Below are 16,368 nucleotides of genomic sequence, written 5' to 3'. Positions count from 1 at the left end.
TTATAGCAGTAATGTAATGGTGGATTGTCCAATTGACCCAGCATGAATCTTCACGAATAAAACCTACGCTCTTGACATATTGTTATGCTTTTCAAATTGGTCGCATGCACATGTGTCAAATTCTTTAGACCAAATTTACTATTCACACCCGTAAATTATTTCCTCTCGTCATACGTTAAACTTGGCACGTACAATCAGTTGACTAACATTCCCGTGAATACTAGTAGTGCGTCATAGTTTACATTATGCAAAAACGATGAAAAAAATATGTAGAACGCAAAAGTACTCTTCAACTGATGAATGTACTTCTCTCATTCTATTCGCAATGTTCAAGGGTGCAGTCACAAGCTCTTTTTGTCCTCTGGGAGGCTTTTCTTCATCGTTGTATCCATCATCTTATCTCTTCGATGAGAACTAATTGAACAACTCCGACTGGGGAAGTGACGCAATTAACTGCAGTAATAGTCTGGTTTCAGTTCAATGGAAAATTGTTGTTCATTCCATGTTTTTTAAAACAATTCCGGTAATATAAAAAAAATCAGTTAAAAAATTTTTGAAACCGTTCAAGATAAAGATTTATTGATTCGCAGTTTCTCAACTCCATTTGCGGAATATTTTTAGAAATCTACCTGTTGATAGCATTTTCATTGGCATATGTTGCGATATGTTGCGAAATTTTCCGGTAATTAAAAAAAAAAATTTTAACCAGCCAAAAAATTAAAAAAATTGTTCATCACAAAGATCTGTTGATTCGCGGTTTTTCAACATTTTTATTCAAATATGTTTCGATACGAATTGTTGCGATGTTGTCTATCTCGAATGAGTCAATTTTTTCAATAATTGATTTTAGAGAGGTTTTTTTCTGTTTTTTTTTTCGTTTTTTACGTATTTTTGATTCCGTGAATACGATTTTAATAAATGATAAGTAAAGGTTCTCTATCTATTAGAGTATTGAGAATGATTTTTGTTTTCAATTCAATTGAATAAAAAAATGAGTTGAAAAACTTGAAATTTAAGCAAAGCAAGTACTTAGAGCCGTCATAAAAGTTAAATAACATTCACGAAATTCGGTTTTGGTTATGAATTCTCCAGAAAAAAAGAAACCTTAAATTTTTTTAATTTTCTTTGAAAATATGGTATTATAACCTCCCATAGAAATGATTACAACAATTTAAAGTCTTTTTATAACTGGTGCAAAGTCAAAATTTCGATACGATTCAAAGAAGAATCATCTGAATAAAAAAAAAACAATTCGCTAAATGAAAACGAAAAAACAAAGACGATTTCCATGATTTATCTAACAATTCCTGTCATTCATTCTAATAAATATTCCTTCCAGGTCATAAATGGCCATAACAAACTATTTTGACAAAAACACAAAACAAAAATCAGCATCAAAAGAAAAGAAAAATTTCTACCAATATTTCGAATTGTCCCACTTTTATTCTAATTAATCTCGATGAAAATGTAGATTAAACTCGATGAATCAATTACGTTTCACACCTCTGTTTGACCCCTCTCTCAAACTTCAACTATCCAAAAATAAATAGACGAAACATAACTTCTTTCATTAAACCCAATCCTACGTTGTGTCAACACACTAAGAAATCCAACTCAAGAAATTTCTCTAAAGTTCCTCCCTCTTTGACATTTTTTAAAAATAATCTCCAAATTCATTTCGAAGTTCCTACCATCAGAAATCAACAATCAGTCATCTGGATCGATGATTCCAAGTAACTTTTGCATTCCTCATTTCATTGTATTCCATTCGCAATCGCGCAAAATGTCATAAACTGTTGAAATACCGCAATCTAATGAATAAAACACGAAAAATAGTTTATGATGTTCGGACTTTGCATTGTAATTAGAGCGTAAACTTGAAAAAGAGAGGGAGAGACTGAGCTAATTGGTAGATTCTACTCTTGATTTTCCGGACAAGGTTGATCTCTCTAATTGATATTAAATGTTTCATGAGTCGTAATAGTGCGTATGCGTATGTGTGTGTGAAAGTGGAGGTAACGTCAGAGTTATCGCGAGATCTACCACTGTTGCAGAAGCTACCTGACCCAGATGTTAGATATGAATACCAATCGCTTCCTTCATTCGTTTTAACGGTGACGCGCTCCTTAAAGAACGTGATGTAACAAAATTACGAGTAAGTAACCCATTAGATATTATGCAGAAGAGGAAGTATCATAATGAGTGATCAGTTAAAAATTCAAACTAGCAGTGATTGCGCTGATCATATTGACACTAATATCATTTTAGAATGGCAGATTAATTCAACTTGGCGGGTGATTTTCTTCTCCGCTGAAATGACGTTTCTATTTTCGAAATATTTGCTTCGTTAATTTCCGTAATAACAGTGTTGAGCTAAATGCGCTGAATGAGTAGCGTTAATTCGCTTTTTTTCTCTTATTTCTTGCGTCATGCTTGACATAATGTTATGATTCTGTGAACGTTAAAGCGTGATAATTTCACATGTTTCTAATTACAAAAAACGTCGCTGTTCCTGTTGCGAGTGCATCCACAACAGGCCATCCTCTTAGACTTCTTCCTAGTCTTGACGGCCTTGTCCTTGGCCATGCTCTTTCTTTATATTATTTCCTTTTTATTAAATTGATGAAGCCACAAAGTCAACGATTATCTCCTCCAATTTTTGTTAATATTTTTTCTCTCAAACAGTCAATAACACGAACAATAAAAAACTCATAACTTAGAAAACGTACAAAAGTATAAATAAAAGTGTACCCGGAGACTTATAAAAAAATAAAAACTTCACAGATCACTTTATAGTCAGGAATCAGCTGTCAACAATTTCCAAAATGCACCGGTAAAACTCGTAGAAACTGATTCCAATGGAAAGGGACAGATAGTTCTGTTAACACATTTAAAATGCCACTGGAGCCGGTATTCAAAAAGCACCAACTGTGACGCCTGCGTATGACCCGATGGGTATCAGGAACAGCGACTAGAGCCAATCCAAGATTGATTCAAGATCAGCCGGACGTCTAGTAATATGACCTCACGTTCATGGAGCACCAATTTTATTATAGCATCTCTCGTTGAGTCGGCGCCGTTTCTCATACTATATTCCACCCCCACTCATCGATGGTAATGAATTTTTAAACTATTCCCCACCGCATTTCTGTTGTTAGACTCAAGCCATAAGCATCGAATAACGCACTCCTCATTTATTCTTAATTAAGAGGAGACCATGAATTTTCAAAGTCGCCGAGCTCTTGCAAGTAAATTTCTCTCACATGGAACATCGATTATAGGCGTTGAAAAACTAATTAGTGCAAATAATTGATTATTGATTATTCGAAATGACACGGGGCGTCAAATTTTGTGAACAGCAGAGAGTTTTATTCAGAACTTTTGGAAAAGTGTGGGCATCAACAGTTACAAATTGTTTTTTTTTCGAAATTTAACTCCTACACAACTAATTTTGTTATTTTTTTACAGAAAAAATCGCAACATTTTTGTAGAATCGTCCAAAAAATATATGTGAGAAGATTAAAGAAACATTTCAAACACTTTTAGGGTCATTTTACGGTCTATTTTATGGCGGAAAAATTCATACGGAAATAAATAACTAAAATTATCTGCGTTAAAGTTGAATTTGAAAAAACTAACTTGAAATATTTTGTTTATTTAAAAAAAAACCTTGTAGCTAAAAGACTAGAGGCCTTGGACTATTTTTACCATTTTAAACATCTGTGGGGTAACCGTACAATGAACAATTATTTATTTGTACTAATTAGTCATGAGAGATTTCCCTCCCATAATGCGTGGCCTTAAAACCTCATAGTAGTCTCCTCCTAATGAACAATCAACTGTCAATGAGTCGGTTGGTTTACACAGCTGACGGGAGTTAATGTATCGCTATTTTTTAAATTAACAATATTCTCCAGTTTATTGAAATCGACTCCCTCGTAAAGCTCCACAACACTGGATTACATAAATTAACGTATTTCGGTCGACAGTTGTGCGTTTGGCAGTCGGCCAGCTCTCGCATCGAACTAACTACACAGCAAAATAAGAACCATGCAACAAGGCTAGAAGGCACCACGACCATTGATTATGTAACAGGTAGTTAACGGGTGTGGGCAACAAATGTCTGTCTATTATGCTGGTGATATCGTCACAACAACTGGAGGGCTTTGTGACACCGCATGGTCAACAACAAGCGTCTTCAGTATGTCAGATGTAGAGGTACCTAGTTCCCCACCAGAATGAGTGAGAGTGCCTTAGGGTAATTAGGATCACAACCCTGAGTTGCTGATCTTCTTGATGGACTTAATGCTCTCAATGTGCAAATTATGGTAATTTTTAAGTCGTCGCTCTAATTCTTCAGAGAGGTTGTGCATTTTTTAGCATTAAATAATTACTCCATTGAGCTCATCTAGACATGTGATTTTTTTTCCTGATTTCGAGTGTGAAAGAAGCATTAGATGAATTCTCCTAACGGTGGAAATAAACTCTGAATCATCCTCATTACCGCAGGGATGACTACCAATATTATATTTCTTCAATTTTTAAAACGATTTTTTATTTATATTGAATGCAGTTTGAATAGAAAAATAAATATGTCGAATTGTTAAAATAATTGATGATCTGCATTGCCGATATATGATGATTGATCATTTATCAGAATTCATCATTATCATTGTTGAATTATATCATTGATAAAATGAAACAACAAATTTTTTATCAATTAAATAATGACGTAATGAAATAATTAGAAATTGACAACATTGATATGGCCATTCCTGCAGTGCGATTCAGTAGTCAAAGAGTAGAAATATTATTAATAAATGGTTTCATTAACTGCATATGATGTTATACAAATGATGCTGAAGATCATTAAATGAGGCAACGAAGATACTGCAGTAATTAAATGACTGATCCTAGTACTGTTGTTGGTAATAAAAGGAACGACATAAAATCAGATCATAAAATATCATAACGATCCAAATCCATTAGAAGTGAAACATTAGTAGAGAATATTACCACTAAATCTGTATATTTATAATATATATGTGGATGATTACCCGATATAGATATAGATATGAAGTAATATCAGTCAATAAGTTTAAATTTACAGAAGATGAAGATGGTAAAACCGAAACAAAATTCTAAATTATCTAAAAAATATGTTCGGTAGTACGAAGTTCGGAAAAATAGATAAGAAATCTGAGAAGAGTGAGAATTTTACGAGGAAATAAAATGATATTCATTATCACAGCTTATCAGTGCATCTGTACAGGTACACTAAGGCACAGGTACCCTAAAATACCTGTGGAATCATTTACAGAAGCTTAATCCACGAGTATATGTGACTAGCCTAGGATAGTGGAAACTATGAAATAGTTAAGTAACAAAGATATTGTGCTGAGTCCAAGAAGAAGTTTCAGTGGAAGACTCTCTCAATAGTAAAAAAAAGTGCAACATTAAAATAGAATAGTGTAGATTTATGACGTGCAACAAGAGATAAACGTAATTTTGTTACTAAATTTGTCAATTTACAATTCACTGTCTGGATAATTGCAACATCGTGTATAAAAATAAAGATACGTAAAGAAGAGTGCATGCCCAAAAGATGAAGATGAGGAGACGGAACGAAAGAAAATAACAGATTATTTCAAAAATATATTTGACGGAAAAGCTGGGAAGTAATTAAGAGCACAATTTTCAACAGAAAAAGGCTGAGAAGAATAGATAGAAATGAAAAAGTAAAATGGTGAGTGTGTTTCAAGGAAATTAAAAAATAATCATTTTTTTCCCCGAGCTCATTATGAGCCAATTATTTATAGGATAATTTGTAGGAGCTCAATCTCAGAGTGCAACCAACTACAGAATTGATTTCACTGATTCTCGGAAGTTGAAGAATCAATAAAATTAACTATGACTCATCTCCGATAATATCGTTATTCATTTATAAAAGATTGGTGCATCGGTGTTATTCTCAAGTTAATTCTGCTGATGTAAATAGTTAAATCATCTTGTGCGAGGTCTTGTCACGTATTGGCTTTGACGCTCGTTAAAAGTTCAGTTTCCTGCTGATAAAGTTCAATGGCGAACCGGTAGAAGAATTGACGTCGACTTAGCCCCGAGCTAAGTCGTCGAGAAACATCTTTTTCGTTGTAATTAATTATTTGAAATTCTACAAGTTTCTACAGCATGTTATTATATAATATCTAAAGGACGAGAAATTGTATCCGTAGCATACATAAAAAAAATACTTTTATAAGCATGTACAAGTGTAATATATCATATTATCATTTCGAGTGTTTGTATTCTCAACTTGTTTTCCTTCGTGATGATTTCGTCATACTTTCTGTGCTTTTGGGTCTACAGTTTTGACAATTATTTGATTAAAGTTCTTTTTAAAAAGGGATTACTTCTGATCAGTCAAGAAACTACTTTTGAATTTTACTTTTCATGAGAAAAACTCGTATTATATATTAATATGTTAATGATAGTTTTTACTTTCCAAAGGATATTTCGTCCTTTTCAGAAGTTAGAAGCCAACTGAAAGTAAATATTCATGATATTCAATCATTTTTCTGTTCCCTCTGACTTTCGATTCGTTATCTTTCTCAGTTGTAGAGACATTTTTGGTTCACCAATCCAATTTCATTTTTTGGCCTTTTTCAAAATTAGGAGTAGTAACCAGCTCCCTCTGCCCCACCCAAAATTTCCAGTCAAAATTACGAAGTACGAGTACATCGAGTAGAAATTGAAATTACGGACATCGTTCTAAAAAGTAAAATACTTTTCACGAGTATCGCGAAAACTTCTGAACAATAAGTCTGAAATACTGATGAGAAATAATGGGGATACTTGTCAGAAGTTTTATTATAACATTTCAGTCAGATGAAATACGGCTTAAAAGCACACTAAATGTATTTCCTACAAGTATTTCACCAATTTTTCAAAAGTAAACTGATCGCAAAGATTGATCCAAATTCTTCAACAGCAATTCATCTTGAGAACGATGAAAGGAGGCAAAAAAATTTGTGGCAAACATTTTTACTATTTTGGAAACCGATCAATAGTCAAAATAGATTTAAATTGTTTTACCGCTTCACTACTGAAGTAATTATCGCGGTTCACACGGTCCTTATCAACTCCCTAGACTGGTGATGATCTATCGGCTCAGTTATCAGTCGCCGAGAAGACCTTTCACCGAATAAAATTTTTTTCTCGCGAAAATATCAATTTGCTTCACAACAATATATTTGTTTCTTACTGAAATTAAATAAAGGATCCTCGGTCACAAGTGCAATTTCCAGTCTGAATTGAAATCTGGACATTGAAATGTTAGAAAACATGTCGATAACGGCATATACCGTCAAACCTTTTTTCAACATTTGAATATTATTGTGATAACAATGAAAACTCCGGTTTCCCTGAACTTTAGTGGCTTTAATTAACTTGAAAAGAGCGCTTTCCTTTTAGTTCTATTTTAAACTACTTTAAACTAATGACAAACTTCTAATTAAAGTAACTAGATGTTAATGGAGGCCATTCAAGAGAGAAAACCATAATTTGCTCTCAGAAAAAAAATTAAAAATTTGATTTTGAACCTTAAATAATAAAACCACAACATTTTAGAAAGCAAACTCGACAATGAATGCCCTTTTCCTGATCTTCATAACCTTTTACTGATTTTTTGGTTCATCATATATGAGACACTTTCATGTAAGAGTTTCTGAAAAAATTCTCCTCCCAATTATTCAATTTATAATATTAATCTCATAACAATTGACACAAATTTCATTAAAATCGACGTTTTAATTTCACCCAGCATTCCCTTCCCTCCACGTTCTTCGAATCAATGTCCCATTTCTATAGCTCATTATCTAAATAAACGAATTCTTTATCAACATTAGAAACTAAATGAGTAATCAAAATTGTTGCCACTATGATTATTTAATAAAGAAGAGAAAAAAAATTAGTTCCATGAATAATTACGAAAGTGAACGGAATTTTCCTTATTGACCGTCAATAAAGTAATGAAATTTCATTAATGGAATATTGTTTTTCAGAGAATGTTAATCTCGCTTCAAAATGAGTTCTCACATTTCTATTCAGGTACAAATTCAATAGAAACGTTTACCCATTTTGCATGCAGGAGTATTCGCACTCGGAATGTTCAAACGATGTGATTTCAATAGCGAAGGGGAACTGATCCGTCCACAAGGTCGTGTTCTATAATTAAACTCCATGAATAGCTTCCGCGAGTCCCTGATTAATTGGGGGAAATAGCACGATAAAGGGAAGGAATCACTTAAATGTGACGGATTCAATTGAAGGGGTTGAAAGAAAGCAGATGGTCAGATAGTGTCTTCTCGAGAGTATTTTAATCTTGACTGCTACAGATATCTCCATAGAAATATCGTGGAAGAGGGGGAGGGGGAGAGACTAATAATAGAGATGCTTCTGCATGTGGTTTCGATGAACAGTCAGGAGTCGCAGAATGACTGTTAATCCAATCAAGATGCCTTCAATGATGTGATTGAGTTGGGAAGAAAGTTCAAATGTCGTGAATTTATCTAATTCCTCGTGACTAGCATATGATTATCTATGTGAAGTATTCTTTGCCAAATATGTCAACAACATACCGTCCTCCTATTGAACATTGATTTCCATTTTTTACGGCTGGGAAATTAAAAATTATCGCTTCAAGACAATGTAATCCCTTAAAGCCATTGAATCGGTGAAACCGTAAATAATTTAGAAGTATTTTTCCTGCATTCTACTAGAAATTTATACCAAACATATAAAATTCGGGCGAATAAATAGATTAAGGGATCATCTACCGATCGGAAAAATATCTATTTTTCAATTTCTTCCAGTTTTTCGTAATTTTTCAATAACTTGAGTGCGATTCAGGCAATTTTTACAATTATCCATTTGCAAACATCTCGGAAGAGGTTTCGGGGTAATGCTTCGTTTCAATTGCCAGGTAAATTTTCAAAATAATTAAGAACTGAAATTTTTAAAGCTGTCATTTTTATTCTTATTTTTTTTCCAATAATTGTAGTGATGAAAGCTAGTATTTTAAGGTGGCGCTCAAGTTCAATGACGTCCAAGATCTATTTTATTGTTAATTTTTTTTCTCGACCTTTTTCGAATCTGGTCGAAACACTTTGAAGGGACTTTGCTTGTGTATCGGAAAATCATTGACATATAAGTATATATTAAAATTCTCCCCATAAAATTTATAATTAAAGTCATTTAACGGCATTTTAGAACATTTTGACGAAATTAGCTGCATTTTAAGAAGAAAACAAATGGACAATTGTTTCTATATTGCACAGAGGACAGTTATATCTCCCATAAAATGAATAATACGCATCCGAAAGATTATTTTGCGCATAATTTTTATCTATCATGTATAAATCATTAACAGAACATTTTTTCAATTAGATTAATCGAATTTTTATTTGTTGAATGTTACCCTAATCAGAGTTCATAATATTCTTTTCTTCATGACGACTGAATGCCATTTTATAATTTTATTCCTTCCCGCAGGATTTCGATATAGTATTGGTAGAAAAAGTTTATTTAGATACACTTGGATAAATTTGAAATTTCACATTTAAAGAAAAAAATTAATGAAAATTTTTTAATAATCATCATAAAAATCGCATCATCGAACATAGATTTCGTAATTACCTTTTAACGTTTCTCTCAATGATATTGAAACATATATTTTTAGCTATGACTGAAGTGTTTTCAAGTATGATATTCAATGATATCCCTGTAATTCAGATTTTCAGAGTTTTTTGCAAGTTGAAGAAATCAAAATAATAATTATTACTATCATGTTCATCTTCCAAATCTGCCGAAAGGATATTTGAGTTTAATATTTCACCATGAACTTCGTTAATTAAGAACTTTTCATCAAGAAAAAAAAAACAATTAAAAAAACATCTAAATTTTTTCCACTTAATCGAATTAAATTGTTATTGTTATTGATAATGATTGATAGACATCAACAATACCTGTATTTGAAGGAAAAAAATTCAATTTTACTGGCCTATTTTATTTCTATTTTATTAGCGGACGATTAAACGAGCGATTAAAATTCTTGAACCATAATAAGTTTATATAACTCGAAAATCTAAAACATGAATGTCAACGATTATAATGCTTGAATTTAGCAGCAAAAAGATGTAACATTTAAATTCTCTGTATGTGGTTTCTAAACAAAGTAAATTAACGAAAATAAAAGACAAAATGGACTTGAGAGGAAACCCAATTTGTATGACGTTTTAAAGTATTTATTTGCATTTCCAGAATCATTGAACACAAAACACGAAAAACGGAAGTAACCAAATTTTGGAAAACCATTTTCCCTCATTTTCTCATATAATTTCGACTTTTGATCACAAAATATTCTCATGAATGCTGAACAATTGAAAATTGCAGCACATCATAAGTAAAAATTCGATGAATGCAACAAAAGGGATAAAGAAAAATTGACAAACAAACAATAAATCACATCATCGAAATGAACTGCCGAAAAAATGATAAAAAAAAAATTGCGAGAGAATTTCTCTGTCTAGCAATTTTGTTAAAAATCTACATCAGTTTCGAAGAGGGTGAAGGTCAGTCGTTGACTCATTTGGCATGGAATAACTCTTGTCTATGTCAATGTTGAGTTATGTAGTATTGACAATAGCTAATGAACAAAGTAATATAATTAAATATAGACTCATGGAGGGAGGGCTACACACAGCGAGACACATTGAAGTTGGCATTAACTTACGGGTGTAGGTCATTTGGCCCTGGTAGTAGGAAGGGAGATACACGTGTTGCGCGTGTGGCGGTTGTCCATACACATTCATGGCCGCAATGCCGATTTCATCACCACCTACATTGTATTATCGGATAAAGCTCACCGCCAATGTATCTTTTCTTTGGTTCATTGTTTGTAGTAAACTCGACAATCTAGTGTTTTACAATATTCGTGCTTCTTCAATAACTTCAGCTATTCTTTTCCATTTCATGGATAAAAGTATTTGAATGAGAAAATCAAATTGGAGAGAATTATGAAAACCAATAAAATCGAAAAGATAGAAAAGACAGATGCTCTTTCGGAGGAAAGATACATCGCGAAGAATTCAGACTAAAAACAGAAAAAGAAAAAACTTCTTTTTCTTATTTAGTAACTAATCGATGGCGCTATCTGAGGATTAGCAACGACCGAGGGAAAACCAACAGCTGAAATCGTTCAGCTTTTAAATAAAAGTTCATATGGTCCGAATCCATGCAAATTAATTTCAACTTTCACCTTTGGACAAGTTAAATAATAACAGTAATTGCCAATTCATAAACACAGAAGCGTTAGTCAAAAATATCAAGTTTACATCACTCAATCTTTCGACGAAAATACAATACAGAAATTAAGTTGCGAAATAGTAGTAGAACGACTCAAATCGAACATCACAATTTTGATAATTCTGCTGATATCTTTTGATAACAAAACAAGTGGAATCTTACTCTTGGATTGCATAAAGAACAGTTATACACGTGAGTAAATTAACGCTTCTCAATTATTTTGTTTTTTGGTAATTTATTTTTATAAAATTGAATGAGACCGTTTTGCAACTAGCTTTCATGATTATTGTCTTTAAAATCTCCCTTTCTTGTACAACGGAATGTTGTTTTCACGATCCCATGTTTCCCTAAACCTTCAATGTTATATTGATAGAAAAATTGTATTTTTATGTCTAATAGAATCATTCTGAAAATTAATTAATGTAGTTCCCGTAATCATATTTTAATTTCAATCCAGCGGTATTGAAATAAATATTTTGCTCTATAATTGTATTCATTTGAATACTTGAAATTCTCATTTTCTAAATCTAAAACTGTTATAAATTTTCAGGGGAATCTAGCAGTCCTTTAATGAACATTGCTTTTATCTCCGAACTCACTGGGAAGCACATGCAAACAATTTCATTCAGATATTAAAATAATAATAACTGAGTTTTAAATAATGTGGATCGATGGAAGTGAACAACACCTATATCTAAACAAAAGAAGTGATTGAATTTTAAGAAAACAACCGTACGGCTTAGATCCACGATTTGAAGGCTAGTTTAAAACCTTTTAAACTATAATAAGCTGAATGATCCAAAAAGTTTAAGTTTGAATAATTGCATTGTTTTCGTAGGGGAACAAAAATTATGAGAAGACGTTCCAATAAACTTTTGCATATTTTTCCATAAATCCGTAACTCGAGGAAGTCCGACAATTAAAAAGATAAGTGATGTCGACTTGAGTCCTATTCCCACAATTTCCTCTACTAAATCGCAAAAATTTCATTAATGAAATTTTCAATCAAATTAATAACTTACCGCCCTCATCTTCACTATCGCTCATAAATGTCTCTTGCATCGATTCTGGTGCTTGAACTTTGTATTTCTCCTCGATGGTGATAGTGTGGGTAGTCGTGATGACAGTTTCAGTGACGACTTTGAGGGTTTCAACGACGCTGATGTAGCCAAGCTTTTGCGCGATCCCCAAGGCTGTTTGGCCATTCTGAATATGCAAAATCAAAATAGTTCACTGACAGCCACTAGATGAAAGCAAATGAATTTGCAAGTATAAATGAGTGAACTTACGTTTGTGACTGCATTGGGTTTAGCTTTACTCTCCAGCAATAAATTGATAATTAATGTGTGACCCTGTTGAGCGGCTTGATGGAGTGGTGTGTAACCAGCTGCAGTACCACTGTCAACTGCAGCTCCATTTCTCAATAAGAAACGCACCATGGCTGCTTGACCAAAGTGGCATGCCACGTGCAGTGGTGTGTAGCCCGCCTAATTCGATTGTAACAACCAAAAGAGTATTATTCAATTCAATAACGGCTCGGTAATAAAATAGCGTGAAGGCTCACAGATAGGAGAGGTAGAGAGAATCAAAGATACGGTTTTTCATACATTATTTAAGAATATGCAAGTACTTTGTTTATTTTTTTCTTTGAGCTTCCTTTGAGGCAAAAATTCCTAAAGTCTCTGAATTTTGCAGCTGAGAACTCCAATCTTGACAGTAAATCATTAAAAAAGATTTTAAAAATAATCTGGTAGAAATTATAATAATTGTTTTTTCTCAGAAGAATTAACAAATTTGTCCATCTTTAAAAAACTTTTCGATTCAATCAATAAAATAATTTTTCAATGCACTCATCCTATTTTACTACTTCAGATAATGCCGGAAATAACAAGATTAAGATTCCACGAGACAATATAGTTTTTATCTAGTATAATTCTTTTTGTTAGCCAGGATGAAGCCAATATTTGGCCAACATTGAGCCACGTTAGCGCCAACATAGAGGCCAGCTTTTTAAGGTAAGTTTAATGTTGCGAATTAAATGTTATTTACCAATTATTAGTGCTGTTTTTTTCAAACTAGTACTTCAACAGGAGATTTATTCCGAATCAGCGACAGTAAATTTGACGATACATATTTTTTGCTACGGAAAAAATTATTGAGGAAAAAATTCTGCGGAAGTATTTGTCAGAGATAAATTTGTCGTCGGATATTTTATTGCGGAAACTGTACAAGGAATTGGTCTTAATATTTTTCATAAATATCGTTATTTAAAATAAAAATTGGGGCCTTACGCGTCGGAAGCCAAACAACAATAAAATATTAGAAATTTAATTTGTAACGCAGTAGATTGAAGGAAAAAAATAGGTAAAATGTAGCAATAATATAATTTGTTAAATTTGTCAATGTCAATTTGTTAATGGCTCCAGTAGTGCGGTTTGCTTGAGAGAAACTCACGACGAATTTTAATATAACTTCAATAGTTAATAAAAATTATATGCCACTAGTTGATAATGAGAAATAATCAATCAATCGATCTCATAACTGAAATGGGTATTCAAAGAATGTTCAAATGCATTATTAAAATTATTTATTTGAATATTGGGAAACTGTCTAATCATATAAACAAGCGTTTGGATTCACTCAATTTATAATGGACAATGGCCGCTAAATATTGATGTTCAACCGATAATTAATCAATGACCAACAGAACTCTGCAGCCTCAAATGGCTTCACAATTTCTCAAAGTTGACAGCTGAAAGTTTTGAACAAAAATGTCGCTGTGCTGCGGTTTGAAGTGTGAAAAAGACATTTTCATATTTATGAAAAATGAGACAAAATAGAAATATCTCATGTATGCTAATTAAATTTAGATGAGCGCTTTGACATGCAAAGACTATTACGAGGTAGTTACTAATTCGGTTCTAGTTTATAATGAAACAATCCTCTCATCTCAGTGAAATACACAAATGAAGAGATGTGACAGAAGAAAATTAATTGAATAATTTCAATTACCTTAGTTTTAGCGTCGATTTGGGCTCCATTCTTAACGAGGATTGTAGCAACATTGGTTTTATCTTCTTGTGCGCATAAATGAAGCGGCGTGAGTCCATTCTGTAAGAAAAACAGTTAATCGATTATACAATTAATCATCCGTGGATTAAGAATATACGAGTATTTTTAGCAGTTTGGATACAAAGTAGATCGATTTTCTATCGTTAGATTCGTCCATCAAATTGCATTAGAAAATGTGAAAAAAAATCATGAATATTTAGAGTTATTCAGATTACATTTTGCAGGATTTTTAAAAATATTCGCTGTAAATAAGTGAGTAACTGGAATAGTTTAGACTTTCGGGAACCTTCTCTTAAGCATGAACTGCATTTATAGTCAAATTCCCGATATGAACAAATTTTCTTATGATTTTGGGCAAATAATTGTTTTTGTTAGACATTAATCAACCATAAATTATTTGAAGAAACTTTCTGAAATTTAAAAAAATTAAATTTTTAAAGTTGGTGCATTTTGTTAGATGTCTCAAATATTTTGTAATAATTTGATATCGAAATTGAAAATCGGATTCGCAAGGTTTAAATGAAAAAATAGGGTTCAAATGAAAATTCTGGTGTTTCCTTATAAAAGTATTACACAGTAGATGAAAAAATTGTTTGCCTACTAATGAACCAATTAAAGCAAATTAAAACGGTTTTTATCAGCACAGCCCACTTCGGTAATTGTTGAATCATGACGTTAATAACTCATCATCGAACGGTAAAAGGGGCGTAACAACTATGCTTACACGCGCAACTTGAGCCCATTTGACTATGCGATAACCAAATGAAGCAGTAGGTCGAATTTTTTAACACAAAAACATTGAATCACGAACTTTACGTAAGTTTTTATGTCAGCATGAAAAATAGCTTTGTTGTGAGGTTGGAGTTACCTACCCCACAGGTTCGATTTACCCCATTAAAAAACATTTTTTTTTTATTCCTAATCAAAAAATGAATCAACAAATAACGGTCAAATCCATTCAGTAGCCAAGTGGAAAACCCAGATAAATTGATTTATCTCTGAGACGAGTTTTTGAGCGATATCTCTGAATCTAAGAGAAATTGCGGAATTTTTATGATTCCATTTATTGTAGTATTTCGTTGTACCACTTCATCACTTCTCTCAATTAAAACCTCTTTCGAAACGATATTTTACCTAATTAATTATTCCACTGATATAAGTCCATGACAGTCTTGACAAAATATTAAAAAAAAAAACTTTTGCAGGGCATTTTCGAAGCAAGAAAAAATATTTTACAAGTTCCCGATGCTCATTCAATCTAGAGATGAAAGATTCCCCGTGATTTGATTAATCTCACTCCTGAATGATCAATCAAATAAATATAGATTGTACCTTTGCTTTATGATTAGTATCAGCTTTGTGTTCAATCAACAGGGTTGACATGTCGGTGTGCCCCTCTTGAGCACTGAGATGAAGAGGCGTGAATCCAGCCTTTGATTCAGCATTTGCTTTAGCTCCATATTCTAAAAGGGTAGTGGCAATATCCATTTGATTTTTTCGAGCAGCGATGTGAAGAGGGGTGTGACCATTTTTAGCCATTGCATGGGGCGAAGCTCCCTTATCCAACAGCAAAAGTGCAACATTCTGATGATCGTAATGCGATGCCACGTGGAGGGGTGTCACTCCATTTTTACCCTGGGCATCAACTGGAGCATTTTTCTGCAGTAGAAGTCTAGCCACGTTCATATTACCGTATTTAGCGGCCAAGTGCAGGGGAGTGAAGCCCTTTTTCGTTGTTGCAGTGAGAGAAGCACCGTTTTCCAATAACACAGATGCAACCTGACACAAATATAGATTGCCACGTGAGGGATGTTGTGATCCGTTCAAATGAATAATTCTTTGAAAAATTGTGGGGACAGCTCCATCCCTAATACAGCTAGAGAATTACACCGAACTAATAATTGAAATACATTTTGCTGTTTTTAAAAAATTATTCTT

The 16,368-nt window shown here is 32.9% G+C and overlaps 1 protein-coding gene across 19 annotated transcripts in view; it reads right to left on the bottom strand.

Annotated features, from left to right (window-relative positions):
- The window catches only part of LOC135167869 (ankyrin-3-like), a 119,196-nt gene that overhangs the window by 55,999 nt on the left and 46,829 nt on the right, over positions 1 to 16,368 (bottom strand). For 15 of the 19 annotated variants that reach the window (XM_064131523.1, XM_064131522.1, XM_064131519.1 and 12 more), the window contains 5 exons: positions 15,763 to 16,209; positions 14,371 to 14,469; positions 12,648 to 12,845; positions 12,381 to 12,564; positions 10,787 to 10,891 (listed from right to left, as the gene is read on the bottom strand). In XM_064131523.1, coding sequence (XP_063987593.1) covers positions 10,787 to 10,891; positions 12,381 to 12,564; positions 12,648 to 12,845; positions 14,371 to 14,469; positions 15,763 to 16,209 — 1,033 coding nt within the window. Of the gene's footprint in view, positions 1 to 2,495; positions 2,637 to 10,786; positions 10,892 to 12,380; positions 12,565 to 12,647; positions 12,846 to 14,370; positions 14,470 to 15,762; positions 16,210 to 16,368 lie in introns of those variants that run through there. The other 4 variants (XM_064131511.1, XM_064131525.1, XM_064131514.1 and 1 more) reach the window with 3 other exon arrangements.

This window comes from Diachasmimorpha longicaudata, chromosome 12, assembly GCF_034640455.1.
Source record: "Diachasmimorpha longicaudata isolate KC_UGA_2023 chromosome 12, iyDiaLong2, whole genome shotgun sequence".
Classification (NCBI taxonomy): domain Eukaryota; kingdom Metazoa; phylum Arthropoda; class Insecta; order Hymenoptera; family Braconidae; genus Diachasmimorpha; species Diachasmimorpha longicaudata.
The sequence above is the reverse complement of the archived record's forward strand: the minus strand, read 5'-3'. Positions and strand labels throughout refer to the sequence as shown.